The 23,613-nt window shown below is 38.2% G+C and overlaps 1 protein-coding gene across 3 annotated transcripts in view; it reads left to right on the top strand.

Annotated features, from left to right (window-relative positions):
• The window catches only part of SCLT1 (sodium channel and clathrin linker 1), a 253,924-nt gene extending 242,657 nt beyond the window's left edge, over window positions 1-11,267 (top strand). For 2 of the 3 annotated variants that reach the window (XM_029235194.1, XM_029235192.1), the window contains exons 20-21: window positions 6,623-6,718; window positions 10,742-11,267. In XM_029235194.1, the coding sequence (XP_029091027.1) occupies window positions 6,623-6,718; window positions 10,742-10,804 (159 nt within the window). In that variant the 3' untranslated portion in view covers window positions 10,805-11,267. The remainder of the gene's footprint in view (window positions 1-6,622; window positions 6,719-10,741) is intronic. The other variant, XM_029235193.1, reaches the window with a different exon arrangement.
• Window positions 11,268-23,613: the final 12,346 nt, after the last annotated feature.

Genomic DNA, 23,613 nt, shown 5'->3' with positions numbered 1-23,613 from the left:
TTTCATTCTTTTACATGTAGCTGTCCAGTTTGCCCAGCACCACTTACTGAAGAGGCTGTCTTCTCTTGCCTCCTTTATCAAAGATAGGTGACCATCTGTGCATGGGTTTATCTCTGGGCTTTCTATCCTTTTCCATTGATCTATATTTCTGTTTATGTGCTGGTACCATACTGTCTTGATTACTGTAGATTTGTAGTATAGTCTACTATAGTCTATAATATAGTCTGTAGTATAGTCTATAGTCAGCGTGATTCCTCCAGCTCCATTAATCTTTCTCAAGATGGCTTTGGCTATTTGGGGTCTTTTGTGTTTCCATAAAATTTGTGAAATTTTTTGTTCTAATTCTGTTAAAAATGCCATTGGTAGTTTGATAGGGATTGCATTCAATCAGTAGATTGCTTTGGATAGTGCAGTCATTTTCACAATGTTGATTCTTCCAATCCAAGAACATGGTATATCTCTTCATCTGTTTGTATCATCTTTAATTTCTTTCATCAGTATCTTATACTTTGCTGCATACAGGTGTTTTGTCTCCTTAGATAGGTTTATTCCTAGGTATTTTATTCTTTTTGTTGCAGTGGTAAATGGGAGTATTTCCTTATTTCTCCTTCAGATTTTTCCTCATTAGTGTATAGGAATGCAAGAGATTTCTGTGCATTAATTTTGTATCCTGCTACTTTACCAGATTCATTGAGTAGCTCTAGTAGTTTTCTGGTAGCACTTTTAGGATTCTCTATGTATAGGATCCTGTCATCTGCAAACAGTGACAGTTTTACTTCTTCTTCTCCAATTTGGATTCCTTTTATTGCTTTTTCTTATCTGATTGCTATGGCTAAAACTTCCAAAACTGTGTTGAATAATAGTGCTGAGAGTGAGCAACCTTGTCTTATTCCTGATCTTAGTGGAAATGGTTTCCATTTTTCACCACTGAGAAGGATGTTGGCTGTGGGTTTGTTATATATCGCCTTTATTATGTTGGGATAAGTTCCCTCTATGCCTACTTTCTGGAGAGTTTTTATCATGAATGGATGTTGAATTGTCTCAAAAGCTTTATCTGCATCTATTGAGATGATAATATGGTTTTTATCCTTCTGTTAATGTGGTTTATCACATTGAATGATTTGTGTATATTGAAGAATCCTTTCATTCATGGGATAAACCCCACTTGATCATGGTGTATGATCATTTTAATGTGCTGTTGGATTCTGTTTGCTAGTATTTTGTTGAGGATTTTTATATCTGTGTTCATCAGTGCTACTGGCCTGTAGTTTTCTTTTTTTGTGACATCTTTCTCTGGTTTTGGTATCAGGGTGATGATGGCCTCGTGGGATGAGTTTGGGAGTGTTCCTCCCTCTGCTATATTTTGGAAGAGTTTGAGAAGGATAGGTGTTAGCTCTTTTCTAAGTGTTTGACAGAATTCGCCTGTGAAGCCATCTGATCCTGGGCTTTTGTTTGTTGGAAGATTTTTAATCACAGTTTCAATTTCAGTGCTTGTGATTGTTGTTTATATTTTCTCTTTCTTCCTGCTTCAGTCTTGGAAGGTTGTGTTTTTCTAAGAATTTGTCCATTTCTTCCAGGTTGTCCATTATTGGCATAGAGTTGCTTGTAGTAATCTCTCATGATCCTTTGTATTTCTGCAGTGTCAGTTGTTACTTCTCCTTTTTCATTTCTAAATCTGTTGATTTGAGTCTTCTCCTTTTTTTTCTTTATGAGTCTGGCTAATGGTTTATCAATTTTGTTTTTCTTCTCAAAGAAACAGCTTTTAGTTTTATTGATCTTTGCTATGGTTTCCTTCATTTCTTTTTCATTTATTTCTATTCTGATCTTTATGATTTCCTTCCTTCTGCTAAGTTTGGGGGTGTTTCTTGTTCTTCTTTCTCTAATTGCTTTAGGTGTAAGGTTAGGTTGGTTTTTTGATATTTTTTTTGTTTCTTGAGGTAGGATTGTGTTGCTATAAGCTTCCCTCTTGGGACTGCTTTTGCTGCATCCCATAGGTTTTGGGTCATCATGTTTTCATTGTCATTTGTTTCTAGGTATTTTTTGATTTCCTCTTTGATATTTTTCAGTGATCTCTTGGTTATTTAGTAGCATATTGTTTAGCCTCCATATGTTTGTATTTTTTGCAGTTTTCTTCCTGAAATTGATATTTAGTGTTATAGCATTGTGGTTGGAAAAGATACTTGATACTATTTCAATTTTCTTCAGTTTACCAAGGCTTGATTTGTGACCCAGGATATGGTCTATCCTGGAGAATGGTCCATGAGCACTTGAGAAGAAAGTGTGTTCTGTTGTTTTTGGATGGAATGTCCTATAAATATCAATTAAGTCCATCTTTTTTAATGTGTCATTTAAAACTTTTGTTTCCTTATTGATTTTCATTTTCGTTGTTCATTCCATTGGTGAATGTGAGGTGTTAAAGTCCCCTACTATTATTTTGCTACTGTTGATTTCCCCTTTTATGGCTGTTAGCATTTGCCTTATGTATTGGGGTGCTTCTATGTTGGGTGCATAAATATTTCCAAATGTTATATCTTCTTCTTGGATTGATCCCTTAATCATATGTAGGGTCCTTCTTTTTCTCTTGTTATAGTCTTTATTTTAAAGTCTTGTTTTGTCTGATATGAGAATTGCTACTGCAGCTTTCTTTTGATTTCCATTTGCATGGAACATCTTTTTCTGTCCCCTCACTTTCAGTCTGTATGTGTCCCTAGGTCTGAAGTGGCTCTCTTGTAGACAGCATATATATGGGTCTTGTTTTAGTATCCTTTTGGGCAGTCTGTGTCTTTTGATTGGAGTATTTAATCCATTTACATTTAAGGTAGTCCTCAATATCGTTGTTCCTATTACCATTTTCTTAATTGTTTTGGGTTTGTTATTGTAGGTCTTTTCCTTGTCTTGTTTTTCCTGCCTAGAGAAGTTCCTTTAACATTTGTTGTAAAGCTTGTTTAGTGGTGCTGAATTCTCTTAGCTTTTTCTTGTCTGTAATGTTTTCAATTTCTCCATCAAATCTGAATGAGCTCCTTGCTAGGTAGAGTAATCTTGGATGTAGGTTTTTCTCTTTCATAACTTTAAATATGTCCTGCCACTCCCTTCTGGCTTGCAGAGTTTCTGCTGAATGATCAGGTGTTAAGGTTATAGCGTTTCCCTTGTATGTTACTTGTTGCTTTTCCTTTGCTTCTTTAATATTTGTTCTTTGTTTTTAATTTTTGATAGTTTGATTAATATGTGTCTTGTTGTGTTTCTTCATGGATTTATCCTGTTTGGGACTCTCTGCACTTCCTGGACTTGATTGACTGTTTCCTTTCCCATATTAGGGAAGTTTTTAACTATAATCTCTTGAAATATTTTCTCAGTCCTTTTTATTTTTCTCTTCTTCTTCTGGGAGCCCTATAAATCGAATGTTCTTTCTTTTAATGTTGTCCCAGAGGTCTCTGAGTCTGTCCTCAATTCTTTGCATTCTTTTTTGTTTATTCTGCTCTGCAGTAGTTATTTCCTCTCTTTTATCTTTCAGGTCACTAATCCGTCCTTCTGCCTCAGTTATTTTGCTATTGATTCCTTCTAGAGAATTTTTAATTTCATTTATTGTGTTGTTCATCGTTTTTTGCTCTTTAGTTCTTCTAGGTCCTTGTTAAATGTTTCCTGTATTTTCTCCATTCTATTTCCAAGATTTTAGATCATCTTCACTATCATTACTCTGAATTCTTTTTCAGGTAGACTGCCTATTTCCTCTTCATTTGTTTTGTCTGGTGGGTTTTTACCTTGCTCCTTCATCTGCTGCATATTTCTCTGTCTTCTCATTTTGCTTAACTTACTGTTTGGGGTCTCTTTTTTACCGGCTGCAGGTTCGTAGTTCCCGTTATTTTTGGTGTATGCCCCCAGTGGTTAAGGTTGGTTCAGTGGGTTGTGTAGGCTTCCTGGTGGAGGGGACTGGTGCCTATGTTCTGGTGGGTTGGGCTGGATCTTGTCTTTGTGGTGGGCAGGGCCTCGTCCAGTGGTGTGTTTTGGTGTATCTGTGAACTTACTATGATTTTAGGCAGCCTCTCTGCTAATGGATGGGGTTGTGTACTGTCTTACTAGTTTTTTGGCATGCCATGTCCAGCACTGGGGCTTGCTGGTTGTTGAGTGGAGCTCGGTCTTAGCGTTGAGGCGGAGATCTCTGGGAGAGCTCTTGCCGCTTGATATGACATGGGGCTGGGAGGTCTCTGGTGGTCCAGTATCCTGCACTCGGCTCTCCCACCTCAGTAGCTCAGGCCTGACACCCGGCCAGAGCACCAAGACCCTGTCAGCCACATGGCCAGGTACATGGGGATTTTCCTGCCTTTTCGGAAGTCTAATTTCTTCTGCCAGCATTCAGTAGGTGTTCTGTGGGAATTTTTCCACATGTAGATGTATTTTTGATGTATTTGTGGGGCGGAAGGTGATCTCCACGTCTTACTCCACCATCGTCTTGAAGATCCTCCTCCAATTTTGTTTTAGTCCATCACAAAAGACATGTAGAAAATACTTTTTCCTACTGGAATATATTAAAACATTCCTTTAGATTAATGCTTTAGAACTAAATATAGCAAGGGTTTATCATTTTTTTTCCTTTGAAGAAAAAAATTTAAACAATTTCCAGATTATTATTAGAACTTTCTAGAACTCTAGTTCTTTGTTTGATGAGCAAACTTCGAAGGTATTTGTTGGAATTTCATTAACAGGCTGTATGGTCCACTAGGTCTCTGTGGCCTTCTGTAGGAGCCATAGTGAAGTCATTACACTTCAGTTTTATAGCATTGTAAATTGACATGAGCCATTTAGAAAACAATTAAACAGTAGCCTTTCAAAAACTCTTTGATGTGCTCCCACTTCCAGGAATCTGTTCTAAGGAAATAATTTAAAATTTGAAAAAATTTAAAGGGAAATATTCAACACAGTAATGTTAATTATTTTGGAAGCTCAAAAGCAACTAAAATGATCAATTAAAAAAGAACAGTTGCATATATTATGTTTTATCTAAGCTGTACTGTGCCCTAACCATTATGGTAGCAGCATAGTAAAATGTATATATAGTCTGATTATAACTATGAAAATGATTATTATAGATGATGGCAGTTTTTCCTCAGGTTTTCTCTAGTGTTAATGATGTGTCTCTTAAATTTAAGACTATGTATTTAAACATATTGGTAAATTGGAAAAGCCAATATAGTTCTCTTCATACAATTTAATTTTGCTTTTGGGCACACTAAGAAATAGAATAAGCACATTTTAGCAGGATACTGTTAGTTCAGTATTTTGTATTACTAGGCATGACATTCATTCTTATCACTTGTATGTTATGACATGGGAAGTACCTAGTTCAAAGAACTGTATAACAGTTTTACATGTGCAAAAACTTTTTTTTAGGCTAGTTTGTATGGAGAAGGCTAATACATTTTTTAATTGATAGATTCTTTTAACTTGTCTGCATGACACCATGTTGTGACAGATTTATATTCATGATGCCTATGTAGTTGCCTGAGGCTGCTCTAACAAAGTAATACAGACTGGGGTGGCTTAACCAACAGAAACTTACTGTCTCGCAGTTCTGGAAGCCAGTAGTCCAAAATCAAGAAGACAGCAGAATTGGTTCCTTCTGAGGGAGAATCTTTTCCAGGCCTCCTTCCTAGCTTCTGGTGGCCTCAGGCATTCCCTGTCTTGTTGATAATGTTCTCCCTGTGTCTTCATGTGTTCTTCCCTTTGTGCATGTCTGTCTCTTTGTCCAAATTTCCCCTTTTTATGAAGTCACCAGTCATACTGGATATGTACCCACCCTAATGACTTCAACTTAATCATCAACAAAGACCCTATTTCCAAATAAGGTCACATTCATAAGTACTAGGGGGTTGGGGCTTCAACATCTTTTTTTTAGGGACATAATGCAACCCATACCAATGCCTTAATAATGCTATTGACCCTAATACCTTCTGGAGAATACCTTCTGGAGTATACACATGTATTGGGAAACATGTAGACTGATTTCTTCCCCTTTTAAATAATACCGTAAGCATATAAATCATTTAAGATAAGTCTAGCTCTGTAAAAATCAGGATTTCTAGAATGAATATTTTCTGTTTCTTGACCTTAATAATGCGTAGACTATGTCACAGTTCCCCTGGAAGCTTGTCTAGCACAGTGGTTCTAAATGCGCTAGCAGACAGCATCGACACCACCCAAGAACTTGATAGAAGTTCAGATTCTCAGGACCTTCCCACCCCTACTGATGCTCTGGTTGTGAGGCTCAGGTCTGTGTTCTCACACTCTCCGGGTGATTCCAAAGTAGTGATATAGCATCTCAAGGTTAACAAATCACAAACTGAAAGCCTTGGTCTTAACTTCAGATTCGCTTTGCTTTTAGATTTAATTCACTTTCTTTGGTGGCATGTGGTGGAGGGTCAGGGGAGGGGAACCAGTTTAGTCATAATGTAAAACCAGCTTTGAACCTTGAAGTTCATGACTTGAAAAATGTAAATTTGGAGACATATTATCTTTGCATTTTGTAAGTGGTAAAATGATGTCCAGATTTTTCATTGACTATTCCATAAAACATCTCCGTGCCACATATGGATTTCTAACTTGTTTGTCTTATATTTCCCCTTAATAGAATGAAAAGTTGATTGTAGAGCATCAAGAAAAATCCAACAGACTTCAGAAACGACTAAGTGAGGCGGAACAGAGAGCTGCTTCAGCCTCCCAGCAGGTAGGGAGCTTCCTCGTTATCCCTGGATAACAATAGTCTGAGTAGAGTGGAGATTAGAAAAGTTCCTTAGAAGTTTCCAGAGAACTAGTAGTTTTATTTTTATTTGATTAAACTACTTAAAATTAGTCTCTTTAATGTTTAAGGTTGAAAAAGTAAACTTCAGAAACAGAAATAAACATCGGTCTCCGCCATTTGACACCTAAATCTGGAACTGCACTGTCCAATATGATAGCTGCTAACCACAGGCAGCTGTTTAAATTAAAATTAAATAAAATTAAAATTGAAATCTTCAGCCACACTATTCAGATTTCAAATGCTCAAAAGTCACATGTAGCCATGTCATATTGGACAGCGTAATATAGAACAACTCTGTCACCCCAGTAAGTTCTGTTGGACAGCACTGCTCTAGCATTATGTTCTGTCTAAAACTAGGCAGGTATTCATTGACAGATTCGGAAGTAAATGACATGCTTTGAATGTAGTGTTTCAAATTGCAGTGTTTTTATTGCAGTTTTTAAATGGAAAAAAATTACCTAGCTTATAGGTTTAACTTCATTTAATGCACATTTGTATATGACCATATAAATCTAAAATACCATATAAAAGTTGTCCAATGGGAAATAGAGTAAAAAGTGCAGAACATCAATGAAATTATAAGGGGCAATTACTCCTAATGCACACGTATCACATAAATGAAATGGGCCATTTGTTCTAAAGTAGGAGCAGTAGTCTCCCCTGTTAGGATCAAAATGAAAAGAGTTTAGTGATTATAAAGATAGGCTTGAAACAGACTGTTTAGATAGATAGATAGAGAAAAACAAACCGAGTTACTGTATTAATAATTATATAATATTTGGTACTGTTTCAATCAAGATCAACATTATTCTTAGATTTTATTACAGCAGTGACTAACTCTAAATACTGAATTCAGTTTGTGTTCATGATGTTTATAGATTTTTTTTTGAAATCTACTTGTGGTATGAACATGGCATAGCACTTAAAGAAAATCCAATCATAATTTGCCCTTCAATTTTCCTGCCTCTTGAAAGTAATTATAGTTTTACCATGTAAGTTTAACTTCTTATGAAATTATGGATTACTGGATGAATTAATTAGTTATTCAAGAATTCATTTAGATTATAAGGTAACAGGAGCCAAGGTGTATGGGACGGTATCATGAGAGGAGGTATTTTGGAGTCAGGCAGATAGCCTGGTGCCATTAAGTAGCCATGTGACTTTGGGCAATTTCATCTTCTCTAAGCCTCAGTTCCTTCATGTTTAACGTAGGATAATAACGCCTCCCCAATAGAGTTATTGAAAGATCAAAGTAATTAGCACGTACAAAGCACTTAGCATAGTCATTAAGTGGTAAATAAGATACTTATATATAGAAATTAAATTTCTCTATCACAGCCTTTAAAGGTTCAAGTTTACCTTTTTCAAGGACTGTGGTAAAGAAAATGCCTACCTGAAATCAACTACCTGCACAAGGGTACAGCTACAGAACCTTAACGATATAATCCAGTTGACTTCTAGTTGTCTCCTTCCTGACAGAATTAAACCTAAGCAGTCCAACAAAGATGTTTCTCCTGTTATTTAAACTCCCTAATGGCAGAGATTACACCATTCTCCTTGTGAGCCTTCTTTTTAATGTTTGTCAGTAACCACTTCACAGATTTTTCCCTAAGTTTTTTTCCTTCCATTCTGTTCTCATTTGAAGATGGAAAGTAATCATTCAGCATTTTCCCCATACACAAAAAGGAATTTATTCCCTGGAGTTAATTTTTTTTTCTATTTTAAATGTGTCCAAGTCATAAACTTTTTTATAAGACATATATTCAGTCTTTTTTAATCTTTATCTTTGCCTTCTCTGAATCCTTTCTAATTTTCCCATTTTCTTCCAAAAACTGGAAACTCCTGTTAAAAATGATATCCTGGGAAGGGCTTGATATTTAATGAAGTAAAGGCGTTAAAACAGGAATCCCCAACCCCTGGAACCGGGCCGCACAGCAGGAGGTGAGCAGCAGGCGAGCGAGTGAAGCTTCACCTGCTGCTCCCCATTGCTCCCCACCGCTCCCCGTCGCCCCCCGTCGCCCCCCGTCGCTCCCCATCGCTCCCCATCGGTCTCCGTCGCTTCCCGTCACTCCCCATCGCTCCCCGTTGCTTCCCGTCGCTCCCCATCGCTTCCCGCCGCTCCCCGTCGCTCCCCACTGCTCCCCACCGCTCCCCGTCGCTCCCATCGCTCCCCATCGCTCCCCGTCACTTCCCGTCGCTCCCCATCGCTCCCCACCACTCCCCATCGCTCCCCATTGCTGGCAGTACCGCCTGAACCACCACCCGCCCCTCCCCCCATCCGTGGAAAAACTGTCTTCTACAAAACCAGCCCCTGGTGCCAAAACGGTTAAAGACCGCTGCATTAAAAGATGATTATTGTCTCTCACATGTCATGCTTACCAGTGCAGCCAAGCACCATGTCATTGCTTCAGCACAAGCCCTGCGGTGTAGTCATTCAGCCACGCTCGAAATGTGCTGTTCTGATTAACTTTTTCTATATCTTCTTCATCCATCTCTGGACAACAGTTAGATGTTCCAAGTGTATCATTCTAAACTATTGAATGCCACACTGTGTTCTTTTGACAGTATGGGATTTTAAAAAATCAGTGTGGTGAAGCCCTTCTCTGCAGGACACAAAACCTAGAAACTATGAAAAGAAATTAATAAATGTGACTATTTAAATTTCAGATTTCTGCAGAGAAAAGTCATAAAGTCAGTGACAAAAGAGAAGAATATTTGCAAGACATATGACAAAAGGCTCATATCCTAAACACACATAGAGTGACTAATCAACAAAAAAAAAGTGCTACAGTACAATAAAGTGAATAAAGGATAAAAGACAGATGGCTTTTAAACATTTTTTTTGAATGCCCAGCTCCTCCTCACCCAAAAGGCAAATAGAGACTTAAACTGTAATCACATATTATTTTTCACCTGTCAGGTCATGAAGGTTGATAATACATTGTGCTGGCACTTGCACACATCACTGACATGAGTGGGTATTGGTACAACCTCTTTGGCACCCAACTTGGCAGTATCTCTCAACAGTTGTAAACGTACCTAACCTGGGACCTAGCAGTTCTAAGAATTTATTCTGCAGGTAGTGTACTTGCACCTGGGCAAGTCTGTGCAAGGAAGCACGTAAAAAGACTAATTGCAGCATTGCCTATAATTCTAAAAGATGAAAGACCATCTAAATGCCCATCAATAGGAAACCAGTTAAACTATGGGATAGCCATACACGGGAAATTCTGCAGCTGTTAAGAGGAATAAAGTAGATTTAATGTGGAGCTATTTCTAAGGTAGATCATTTAGCAGGAGAAAAATATGAAAAGTGTGTATAGTACTTTATCATTTTTTAAATAAAAAAGGGTGAGGAAATATGTGCATGTATTCTCACTTAGAATATTTCAAGAAATATACTTAGAAGCTGGGAATAGTGGTTTTGCCTGGAAAGAGGGATGTGGAATGAAGGACAGAGATGGGAAGACTTCCTTTATGCTGTATACTCTTTTGTACTGTTAGATATCTTTTACCATGTGTCTGTATTATCAATTCCAATTTAATATTTAAAGATTATTTTCTTATTAGACTTACTGTGATCTGTCATCATCTTTTTATTACCAGCCCTGCATTGTGCTGGCTCACACTTAGTTTGTGTTCTAGCCTCTTTCCTGATGAACTTTTATCTAGATGTTTTTCATTCGTTTGTAAAATATGTTTTGGAATTCTCAGTGTATCACTGAGCTATGGAATGCCGTATTTGACATGCAAATCTCTAGGGTAATACAGGCATTTTAAAGTCTCAAGAGTAAAAGAGAAATGAACAAAAAAAGCGACCTCTAACAAGACCCCTTACAATAAGATTATTTTCAATAATTGTAAGTTGTGATGCATTATACTTTGTATTAGTCTAAGATTTTTCCACAGAAAAAGTAGCTACTTACTGATTGTTTATTTCAATTGCAGCTCAGTGCGATTACAGTACAGAGAAGAAAAGCAGCCTCCATGATGAATCTGGAAAATATTTAAAAATATTCATAGTTCACTCACAGAACTTTATACTTGGGAAAGCTGTTGGACTAGAAGTTTATTAAAGTGGTAAAACCTGCATAGAATGGTTAAGGCTTGTGTCGTTTTGCATAAGCATTTTCCATTCTGTTTTGAGGGTTATTGGAAAACAGAACAGCTTCCTGTAAGTAAAGAAAAGGTAATCCTATATTGAGCTTCAGTAGAGAATAAAGCCAGCTGGGAAGAACTCATTGCCTTCATCAACGTGTCTATTTTTTAATTCCTCCTTTTTCCCTTGGAAGAGCGTAACAGTTTTCAAACTATGCTAATCATGAGAAAGAGTTTTAAGAAATTGCTTGAATTTTAATATTTCAGGTTCCAGAATTTGAGAATTTTACATCTGTTACTCGTAACTCATTTTTAAAGTTCCCAAGTATCCGTTTTATTATTAACTCATATGTAATAAATTATGCACTTTCTAAAATGATGCTGTCATGTATTTTATTTTATTTATTTTTTAATTATAAATTTATTTTTTATTTATTTGGTTGCATTGGGTCTTCGTTGCTGCACGCAGGCTTTCTCTAGTTGCAGCTAGCGAGGGCTACTCTGCCGTGCGCAGGCTTCTCATTGCAGTGGCTTCTCTTGTTGCGGAGCATGGGCTCTAGGCGCACGGGCTTCAGTAGTTGCGGTGCGTGGGCTCAGTAGTTGTGGCACATGGGCTTAGTTGCTTGTGGCACGTGGGATCTTCCCAGACCAGGGATTGAACCCATGTCCTCTGCATTGGCAGGCAGATTCTTAACCACTGCGCCACCAGGGAAGTCCCTGTCATGTATTTTAATGTAATAATTGTAGTGATTCACTTTTACCTTACATGATTTTCAGTATTTATCAAATATTGATATTTAAGAATTTGGGAAGGTTTTCATTTGCTTGGGGTTTTGGGGGCTTTATTTTGTTTGTTTTTGCTATTACTCAAAGCAGTATTAATCAAATGGAATCTTAAGTTCTGAGACTGCGTGGGCATTGAACTATTGATTTTCATAGATCCATGTAGTTAGTTACTGTCTGCTCCTAGTTTGAACGTGGTGTACCCTGCTTTCTGGTGATTAGGGTAGATGGGTTTGCATCTGGACAACAAGTTAGGAGACCGTTGCAGTAGTCCAGATAAAAGATAATGAGTTGAGTTTGAGGTGACTTGAAAACATGCCTGTGTAAATATCCAACCAGCAGTCAAAAGTTTAGGACTGGTGCCAACAAATTGGGATAGTCACGAGGTCTTTGGCATGGAGCTGAGATTTGAAGCCGTGGAGTGTAGGGGCTTGCCTCTGGGCCTTATGTGATGTACTGACTACCTCTTCCCCTCCATTTCTCATGCTGTATCCCTGACGATGGCCTTCTTTATCTTCCATCATTACGTTATCCTCCCTCCCCACATAGGGTCTCCGCACATACTTTGCCACTTGCACATTCTTCAGATCACTACTCAGACAACACTGCCTCTGAGAGCCTCCAGACTGGGTTAGGTCCCCTTGTTGTACTGCTCTTAATATATGCTATATTTTTTTCCTGTATAGCACTTACCAAAATTTGTAAATAACTCTTTTTGAAATTTTTTTCTGTAATGTCATCTCCTCCCCAGCAGACTGCAAGCTCCTTGAGAGTAGGACTCATGTTTACTATCCTTCATCGTTGTATTCTTAGCCCTCTTCCTGGGACATGGAAGGTATTCAAAATTGTTTGTTCAAAAACTGAAAAAGAGTCTTTAAGGACAGGCCCTTAGAAAATGCCTTCGTTGGTTGAATGAGCTCAGGAAGAAGAGTCACTGGAGGAGACTGAATAGGAGCAGTGAGAGGCTGGTAACCAGGAGAACCCAAGATGACAGAAACTAAAGGACGGATGAAATCTGATCTTATAGGCAGGAGGGGGCAAATGGTTGCTAGTGTCAAATACAACGATGAGACCAAATAATACAGACATGACAGTTAAATGGTAGATAGGCGCTTAGCTTATTTCCATTTCTTAAAGAATTTGATTCTCTAAATTCCTTCCCATGTCATTCACAGACTGATTTCCATGTAATAAGAGTTATGTTCATATTTATGTTTATAGAATATAGTGTTTATTTTTTACAACTTTTAATTAGAGAAAATGTTAGAATTATATCCGACAAAAAAATGAGACTGTAAGAGAAAGCACTTCAGAAACTAACATTGCAGACAAATGAAATATAAGTATTATTACCCTGTTTTAAAAAGAAAATCTAACTTTCCAGACTTATTTCTTTAAGGTAAAATCTTTCAACATAGCACTTTCTCCAAACTTTGGCCAAAGGTACCTACTCTTGACATTTTAATACTAATAACCTCCCCCCTCCAGTTGGCTATCTTTCTTGAATACTTAGATATTCTCCAAGAAAAGGATAAGCTGCTAAATAAAATGCCGATAATAGGCCCTTCTGACCTCTGTTCAATTTGAAGAGACTTAAGCTATTAGCAACAGAACTGAACGTGTATGGTTATTTTTCTTCCAGAAAAGTTTGTTAGCTAATGATTTCTAATGTAAAAATGTAGTAGCGTTTTTGACATTCCTCATATTGGTCAGTCTTAACTTCATTTACACAGACAGTAAGTATCATTTACTCTGTGAGCTTTATTTTAGGAGACAGGGGAAATGAATAGGAAAGGGAGAAAAGAAATGATATAAATCTGAAATTGGGGGTAACATAGCTAGTTCATTTTATTTATTTGTGTTTCTATATCGTGTCTCCCTGAGGAAGAAAAGAGATATGATTACCTCTTCTTCACTTTGTATACAAATATGCAAATTGGGGCAGCCAACAATCTTCTAATTTCTCCTCTGGTGTGAGAACTATGGGAGAACATTAGTAACAATTCAGTCATTCGTTTATTCAGCAAATATGAATATTTCATAGCTGCACAGTCTGCCAAGCCAACTCAGACAAACCAAGGAAGAGCGAAAATACACTTTTAAACATTTTATTATAAATTCTGTTCTTTAACCATAATGTGTTTTATCAATTTTTCCAAAATAAATCTGTAATAAGCTTTTTTTTTTGTAAACCTCTTAATCAAAAATAATGACTAATTTTTTTAGCTTACTTTAAAATGTATGTATACATATAGATATGTATACAGAGAGGAGACAGACACTGCAACCACCCCAGTGTTGCCTATGAAATCTGTCCCCTACCAACTTTGTTTTTTTTTTCCTTAATTTTTTTTGGCTGTGCTGCACAGCATTCAGGATCCTAATTCCCCAACCAGGGATCGAACCTGTGCCCCCTGCAGTGGAAGCACAGAATCTTTTTTTTTTTTTTTTAATTTATTTATTGTATTTATTTTTGACTGCATTGGGTCTTTGTTGCTACGCGCGGGCTTTCTCTAGTTGCAGCGAGTGGGGGCCACTCTTTGTTGCGGTGCGTGGGCTTCTCGTTGCAGTGGCTTCTCCTGTTGCTGAGCACGGGCTCTAGGTGCACTGGCTTCAGTAGTTGTGACGCACGGGCTTAGTCGCTCCACGGCATGTGGGATCTTCCCGGACCAGGGCTCGAACCCGTGTCCCCTGCAGCGGCAGGCAGATTCTCAACCACTGCGCCACCAGGGAAGCCCCAAAGCACGCAATCTTAACTGGACCGCCAGAGGAGTCCTCACTACCAGCTGTTAAAGCGTAAAAAATGTGTAGCTTTTTTGACAACATTAATGTTCTTAGTATTTACATAAGGAAGAACCAAGTAAATATGTATATACTTAGATAACAAAAATCATAGGATGGAAAGACATTTTTAAAGTAATTTTTACAACATTGGCACCCACCCAACCACCAAGAAAAAAATCTACACTAAGTGGCCTTGTAGCCCAAGCGTTCACCACAAAAAATTCACACGTGCCCCCACATGCCTGTAGACGCTCCCAATGCACTAGCTCTAACCCTACACTTATTTCTTCCACTCAAAAAGTATTTTGGAATGTAAGCAAAGGAGAAAAACATTATAGAGATAACTTTGAACCTGCTCTAGTTTCTTCTTTTTTAAGTACATGTTCTTATAGCTCACTCCTTTATTTTTAGTGACAAATTACCAGTGTTACTGTGCACAGCTGTTGAAGTTCACTGGGGCGGGGAGGGCAGCTCCCTCTCCCTTGAGGTGGCCCAGTCCACTCTGCAACAGCCTTGACCACTAGAAAGTTCTTGCTGCTACTGAACTGAAACGTGTCTCCTCCCTTCGTTCTGCCTTGTACAACAGAGTAAGTCTAAACCATCTTCCACATGGCAGATCTTCAGCCTTTTAAAAATAATTATCATGCTCTCCCTGTACTTAGTAAGCATCTCCATTTCCTCAGAGGACTTGGTTTTGAGTCCTTGCGCCAGCCAGTCACTGGTCTCTGAAAACATATATATCTTCTTTCACTCGTTCAATAGATATTTACGAGCCTCTTACTTTACACCAGGTATGCTTGGGATGCCTCAGTCTTATGCTCAGAGCCAAACATTATTTTCAGGGTATAAACTATTAATTCCCTTGTTCTGGATCGTGACTGGGAATGGTGGGGAGAGGGTAAGTGATACCTGCCCAAGGAGCGGGGGAGGACAGCTTATTAGAATCTCCAGGGAACTGTGGCTTCACGGTACATACCCTTCCCCTTTCCCTCACCCCAAGAAGAGTGACATATTCTCTTACGGAAGCCTGCTTTGACAGTTACTGAGTTAGCGATTCAGGAAAATGTTCATATAATTTCTCATTAGTACTTAGGATGACAAAAAAAATGAGAATTACTGGTCTGGAGTCTACGCCTTCCATTAATTCAGCTTAAAATCATGTTAGCTTTTTTGGAAGTTGAATCACACTATTGGACAGGTATTGAGCATATTGTTGACTGAAATCTTAATTTTTTTTCTAAAGGTTTTGTTGCTAAGCCAGATCTTTGCCCCAGAAGTTGGACTGGTCATTTATTGCTTTTCATTATATTATTACAGCGTGCTGAGGTCATTTTACCTCCTAATTCTGTCATCCAGTTTGTTACCTATAAGCATAGGAACTGTGTCTAATTTTGTTTTATTGCTATATTTCTTGCATCCATGACAATTTTTTATTTACAGTGAATTCCATCTACAGCTTTGATAAACATGCCACCCGTATTTTCATGAAAATCACTGAAAAAATGAGAACTAGACAGATCTGAGTACAGTCAGTCTCTTCGAGCATACCAACCACCACCTCCCATGACGGGTTATAATCAGGACCCATGAGGCATGGTCAGTCAACCTGTTTTTAATCTAGCCCATATTGCTGCTTCCACACTATCATAAAAACATCAAGAAAGACCTAGGCTTCTGCCTAGGAAAGTTCATTTATGCTGCAACTGTCATACTTCCCAGACCTAATCTAGTAATCCTGTCTGAGAAGAAAAGTTAGATGGGTTTCTTCTTAGTAAATCCATGTAGCATCCTAGTAATCACTGCTTGTTCCTTTTACGTTTATTTAAAACCCTTTCGGTCCTTTAGTATGGCATCATGGAAACTCTCGGTCACAATTTTTATCCTTTTTTCAAAGAATAAGAAAGCCATCAGATCATAATATGATGTATGAGGAAATCTGTTGGCACTTAGATCTGTGAAGATTAAAAATATGAGACTAGGATTTCCTGTCATGTGAACTGTGTTCTAGGGGATAAGGGAGAATGAGAGTAGCTACAGTCATGTTTCTGCAAATAACCAAAAGAATCCATTGGATCCATTGGAGAATCTTCCCCTGGATCTACAGTAACCATGCTGATCTGTATTAATGTCTATTTATTGAGCACCTACCTTATACAAGCATTGTGCTAGCATTTTGCATTTATTATCTTGTATAATCCAACAACCCTGCTAGGTAGGTGTTGCTGTTAGGTCGGTGTTGCTGCTAGGTCGGTGTTGTCATTCCTTTTCTGAAGATATAAGGTGTCATAAAAGTTAAACACCTGGCCCAGGGTCACAGAGATGGAAAGTAGCACTGCAGGCTTTCAAACCAGGTCTCTCCAACACCAGATTCCTTCTGCCAACACTGCATCCTTAGAGTCTGTGGAATTTGTGCTTTTGACATCTCTCCCATTTGCTGACAGTGACCGAGCAGTCGCCTCTACAGGTTCTCTGAGTGCCCCCGGGGTTTTTTTGTTTGTTTTTGTTTTGTTTTTTACATTTATTGTGCACTTCACTTCTATTATTATTACATTGTAACATATAATGAAATAATTATACAACTCACCATAATGCAGAATCAGTGAGAGCCCTGAGCTTGTTTTCCTGCAACTAGATGGTCCCATCTTGGGGGGGATGGGAGACAGTGACACCGATGTGTGTTGCTTATGTCCAGTCTACTCTGTGATCTCGTTTTGGTCGCCGTCACTGCAGAAAACCCTGCTTCACAGAGATAGGATGTTGGAAACGAAAGCAGGCTTTTCAGTGCTTTTGTGGCAACATCAGGATATTCCGCCATGACTTTAATTCAGAACGTATGGAGATTTGAAGTTGTCTCAAACATACTTTTAAGGCCACCGTGATTTGCGATCTCAAGCGGTGGATCCTCTTCTAGCACGGACAAAGTCGATTCACCTGGCTTATTCACAGATGGGTCGCAGATCCATTCCTTCCCAGTTTGGGGTCTTTTGTGGTTGGGAAGTAGTGCTCAAAGTCTTTGGAAAGCTGAGATAGGTGATCATGCACCAGCTGGGAGAAAGAAGGCCCTGGCTTAGTCTCTTTCAAAATCTCTGCTAATGTTTGAAACATGTCAAAAATCCCAGTGTTCACACGTCTTCTCTTATACACAGAGGTGAGATGTCTTTCTAAAGGTAGATCACTGGCCAGAGCTTTTGAGTTACAAGAGCCACTTCAAAGATTTCTTTTAGAAAAACAGTCACCACTGGCAGCACGTTTCAGTGGCACAGAATGGGTCACAAAACTTGCTTACTTGTGTGGCATATTCAACCTGCTCAACAAACTCAATCTGTCACTTCAGGGGAGAACAACAACTGTGTTCAAGTTGGCAGATAAAGTGATGGCATTCAAAGCCAAACTGGAATTATGGGTGCCCCGGGGTTTAATTCCTCTGCGTCACGAGGCTCGAACTCACTGTTAACAGCTCGGTACTCTCAAACAAGTGCTTCACCCTAGACTTCAGGTAACTCTTACTAGTGTCCATTCTTTCCTTTTCAGTTCAAGGATTTGTGTTCTTGATAGAAGATACAGACACAAAATAGGTTTTGAAAAATTCTGCGTTCACTTTTTCATGCATCAGCCTTATTGTAACGATTCAGAGCTGCGACCGAGTCTTTCTTTGCCTTTTCTGACTCTGACTCTAACCCAAAAAGCCCTTTTGGTTATCAAATTATATGCATTACATAGAAAACTTCCTAAGAAAAGCATCTTCATATCTAGTGGGATTTGGGTATTTTTTCAAACCTTGAAAAGAAATTGGCCATCACCTAAGAAGTCAAGTAACTTTAGTGAAAAATACAGATCTAAGCAAAGGAAGTTATATAAATTAGTGGGTTACCTCCTTTAAAGGTTTCCAGATTTCTTTTTTTTTTTGATTGCCTTATAAAGCTTTCTTTTTTTTCAACTGAAGTACAGTTGATGTACAGCATTATGTTACAAGTGTACCATATAGTGATTCACAATGTTTAAAGGTTATAAGTTATAAAATATTGGCTATATTCCCCATGTTGTACAATATATCCTTGCAGCCTATTTTATATGTAATAGTTTGTACCTCCTAATCTTCTACCACTACAATGCCCCTCTTCCCTTCCCTCTCCCCACTGGTAACCATTAGTTTATTCTCTATATCAGTAAGTCTCCTTCTTTGTTATATTCACCAGTGTGTTGTATTTTTTTAGATTCCATATATAACTGATATCATACAGTATTTGTCTTTCTCTGTCTGACTTATTTTACTTGGCATAATACCCTCCAAGTCTATTCATGTTGTTGCAAATGGCAAGATTTCTTTTCTTTTTCATGGCTGAATAGTATTCCATTGTGTGTGTGTGTGTGTGTGTGTGTGTGTGTGTGTGTGTGTGTACACATACGTGTGTCCGTCTATATATATATATATATATATATATATATATATCCTTTATCCATTCATCTGTTGATGGACACTTAGGTTGCTTCCATGTCCTGCCTGTTGTAAATAATGCTGCTATGAACATTGAGGGTGCATGTGTCTTTTTGAATTAAGAGTTTTCGTCTTTTCCAGTTATATGCCCAGGAGTGGAATTGCAGCATCATATGGTAGCTCTATTTTTAGTTTTTTAAGGACCATCCAAACTGTCTTCCACAGTAGGGAATTTACATTCCTACCAACCACACCCTCGCCAGCATTTATTGTTTGCAGATTTTTTGATGATGGCCATTCTGACAGGTGTGAGGTGATGCCTCATTGTGGTTTTGATTTGCACTTCCCTCATGATTAGCAGTGTTGAATATCTTTTCCTGTGGCTGTTGGCCGTCTGCATTTCCTCTTTGGAAAAATGTCTATTCAGGTCTTCTGCACATTTTTTAATCAGGTTTTTTTTTTTTTTGATGTTGAGTTATATGAACTGTTTATATATTTTGGATATTAACCCGTTATCAGCCATATCATTTGCAAATATCTTCTCCCATTCAGTAGGTTGTCTTTTCATTTCGTTTATGGTTTCCTTTGCTATGCAAAAGCTTTTAAGTTTAATTAGGTCCTATTTGTTTATTTTTGGTTTTATTTCCTTTGCTTTAGGAGACAGATCCCAAAAAAAAAAAATACTGACAGATTCTTTAATAAGTGGTGACAATTTCACCAAAAAAAATTTACCAAATAGCTACCAAAAAATAATAAATATGTTAAATTGTGTTTAGCAATTATAAAGTGGTTGGTACTATATTATATGATTTTCCTGTGTCGAAATAAGCATGGTATTTTAAAGCGAGGTATTTGAAAGGTATTTACTTACTTTGAGTATTTGGGACTCTTTGAGGCAAAGATATGACCACAAGCATTTGACATGAAAAAGAGAAGCTCAAATGATTCAAACGGTAAAGCTGGAGCAGAGCCAAAATGAACAAGAAAAGAAGGAAGGCACCTCTGAGGCTGCTCCACGGAGGAAGGAAACACCAGAGGAAAAGATTTGCTTCATGAAGAAATGGCCTCACGCTGATGATAATCTGGAAATTAAGCCATCAGCCAGATTAATAGGTAAAATAACCATAATTAACCCGTAATTATAAACGTGCTATTTAGAACTCAGCCGTATATAAGCCAAGTAGTAGTGAGAGTATCAGGATACATTAGTGATACATTAGGAATGATGGTATACATTTTTTTTCTTTTATCTTTGCTATTTAATTTGCTTGACTTATTTATAAAAGCTAACCAGATTTATTATACTTTATATCACAAAAATACTGATTTGAAGGTTTTGCATAGCATGAGAGTTTTAAGGCATTAGTCCTAACTGCAGATTCATCGTCTAGAAACAATGTGATTTTAAATAATTCTCTTTAACTTTCCAGGTAACGTGTCAGGATATAGAGAAATTTATTCTTTGAGTTCTTGATAGCAGTGCTATTTTTTATCATAGACGTATATTTTATATCTGTAAATACGTGTGTGCGTGTGTGTTACATAAATGTATAGGACACTAAATTAACTAATTCCATTCTCCCTAGAAGAAGGCAGGGACTAACTGACTACAAGCCAACGATATTGCTCTTTATCCATTAGGTTATGTTCATAGTCATTCAAGCAGTATATTAACGTAATATTTTAAACCAAGGGAATTAGCTTTACTTTACAGAAATTCATTGAACTGAAAGTTCACATGTATACTCCTCCGTATACTCAAAAACACATGAACTACTTTATGTGAACTCTTTTTGTATTCTGAGAGGCAGCAGGGCCCAGGGGGCTTAGTTGCAGCCTGGCTAGGATGGACGCCCAGCTCTACCACCTACTGAGCTTGAGCAAATTACTTAATTTCTGTGCCTCTGTTTCCTCATCTGCAGACAGATAATCGTGCCTTCCCCACATGCTGCGAGGCTCAAACAAATTAACACGCATAAAATACCAAGCAGTGCTTTTGCCATTTGATAAGCCTTTTGTAATCATGCACAGAAGCCTGGAGGTTCTCTGACGAGCTTGTGGAATAACAAAGCCAGTTTTTATTGTGGAAGTTATCACTACGGAGATAGCACTGGCAAGACCGCAGCTAACTGGGAGCAGTGATTGATTTCAGCAAGACTTGAACCAAGGAAACCAGGTAAGAGGCTGCTGTGATAATCCAGGCAAGAAATGATGAGGCTTGAACACTATATGGCAAGCGGTAGTGGGATTAAGAGAAGCAAAAGTTGCTGAAGAGATACTACGTATAATACATAGATCTAGATCAGCATTTGGCTACAGGAGTTGAAGAAATAAGAACAGGTTCCAGGCTTGGTTGGCATTCTCTTAAGGCAGGATATAGAAAAGGATGAGTTCCAAAATCTCAAGCACCTGCATACATCAAAGAGGAAACGCCCAACAAGCATCCACCAGAACTCAGGAAAAGCTGGATTGCAGCAGCATCGAACTTAGCAGCACAGGGAATGGTCAAAGTCAAGGAAGTAGATAACAGATTTGCTTTTACCCTCTTTTTCAATCGAAGGTCTATTCTGCCCCGGACTGGAGCACATCATCTAAGGCAGTTCTGAGCACTGAAGGGAAATCATATTGAAGATTTCAACCTTGAAGTTAACTGCGAAGTTTGCTGCAGACGGCGAATGTTTCAAAGGTAGAAACCGTTTTCTAAGTGACCTGGCTAAAAACACATACACGAGTCCCCGGTGCCACGTTTCCCATCACATGTTGCAGAATTGCCAGCAATAGGCCCTATCCTCTGGCTCCTGGGGACTTAATTTCCCTAGAGGACTATCGTGGTTATTCAACTTTAGACCTTGTAGGAAGAATCACAGTTATTTCTCTCTGGGGTCTTACTCAGAGCAAGCTATGTGGAAGTGAATAGTCACTAAGGAGGAACAAGGAGAAATGAACAAGCTTTTAGCCAAATGTATGAACAATTCATGTTTAGAAAAACTGGCCAAATTTTTACAAAAATTGTAAATTAGGGACTCTGTACCGCTACCCTGTTGTGACTCCTGTACATTGTAATCTACATGAGAATATGTAACCCTCCCAGCTTTTTGCTGTTCCCAGCACAAAGGTGCATTTCATTATATGCTAATGCCTGCATGTAGGGGTTGAGTAAAGCCTGTTTCAGGCAGGGAGAACACCAAACTAGAAATTAGAACTAGGGCCTTGGCCCGGTCCCGCCAATGCCTAATGCTATGATCTTGGACGTGTCTTCTCTGTAGAATAGAGATACCTCTTCTTTGCCCTAATGTTCCAGAATTCTGTGATCAAAAGAATTTAATGAAACTGCGCCCTTTGAAAATTATTTTTTGAGAGCCTTATAAACACAGTCTCCCTGTCATTCAGAAATAACCTTTTTTTTTTTTTTGCCTCAGAAGGCTTATCAGTCAACATTATGTTGAAGAAGTCAGTGTCTTGTTCCTAATCATGAGAATAACAGCCAGACATTTACCAAATGCCTACTACGTGCTTTATATGAGATGCTCTATGAGCTTGCTTTAAATATCACAGCAACCCCAGGAGGATAGTAGGATGTCACTGTCCTTTCACAGAAGGGAAAATTGAGGCTTATAAAGGTTAGGTGACTTGGCAAAGGTCACACGGCTGGTGAACTGTACTTCAGCCTCTAAACCCAGGTGTCTGCAACCCTAATGTGTAAGTTGCTTCAACTGGTTGTTTTCAGCTCTAAAACTGTATTCTGGAAAGAACTCCAGGTGGGGAACACTAAAATCAAACCATTATCATGTATCAGTGTCTCACCATCAAAGTTGAGCCAGAAAGCAGCCTTAGTGAATCTGTGCTCTTCCACAGTCTTGGTCATGTTCCCTGCAGTTCGCGTTCCTGATCTAAGCTGTGAGACTGTCGACATGTACCATCATGTGAGACACCACATACATATGCAGCTAAGTCATATACATCTAAATATTTAGCAAAACCAGATTTCAAGACACTCTAAAATGTACTGCAAAATGTACAGCATTTATTCACATACAGACAAAAAGGCACAAATTCTACTAAATAGTTCAACAAAAAAATACAGCTGTCCTCAACTAGTTTTATAAATACTTTCAAAAAGGGGGCAGAAATAAATACAGGATTGGGCCATGTAATATAAAATAGTCATCTCTACATATACTTTGTTTAATTCTGATTTTTAACTCTTCATGCACCTTTTTTTTTTCAACTTTAGCTGAATGGACACCAAGCTAGGCACATAGTGAAAAATCCTCTGTACAAGGTTACAAATGTAATGACAAGTTTGTCCATTTCAAAATAATTAAGATTTGTACACAACACATATAACCCTTCATTTAGATTTTGTGTTTATAACCTAACAAATGACATTCCAGGCAACTTTACAAAAGTTTAACTAGCCTACATTTTGACATAATACATTGATCATAATCAAAGATATTTCTTGGTCAGGATGCACAAGGAAAGATAGATAAAGCTTTAAAAAACAAAAAAAAAAAGAAAAAGGAGGAGGAGAAGGAGAAAAGAAGAGCAAATGGTTCCGTACTCAGAGTGCAGGTGGGCAGGTTCGGCTGGCTGGTTGCCGCTCGTGCGGCCGCACGCATACAGAGTTCCCAGCAGCACATGAAACTCACCCACTCACAGAGCTATCATTACACTGTGCCAGAGAAACTGAGCTCTGTACCATTTGCATTTCAAAGCA

The sequence above is a fragment of the Monodon monoceros genome, unplaced genomic scaffold, assembly GCF_005190385.1.
Source record: "Monodon monoceros isolate NGI ecotype Baffin Bay Population unplaced genomic scaffold, NGI_Narwhal_1 Super_Scaffold_20, whole genome shotgun sequence".
NCBI classification, from domain to species: domain Eukaryota; kingdom Metazoa; phylum Chordata; class Mammalia; order Artiodactyla; family Monodontidae; genus Monodon; species Monodon monoceros.
Note: the sequence above shows the minus strand (reverse complement) of the source record. Positions and strands in the feature narration are given on the sequence as shown.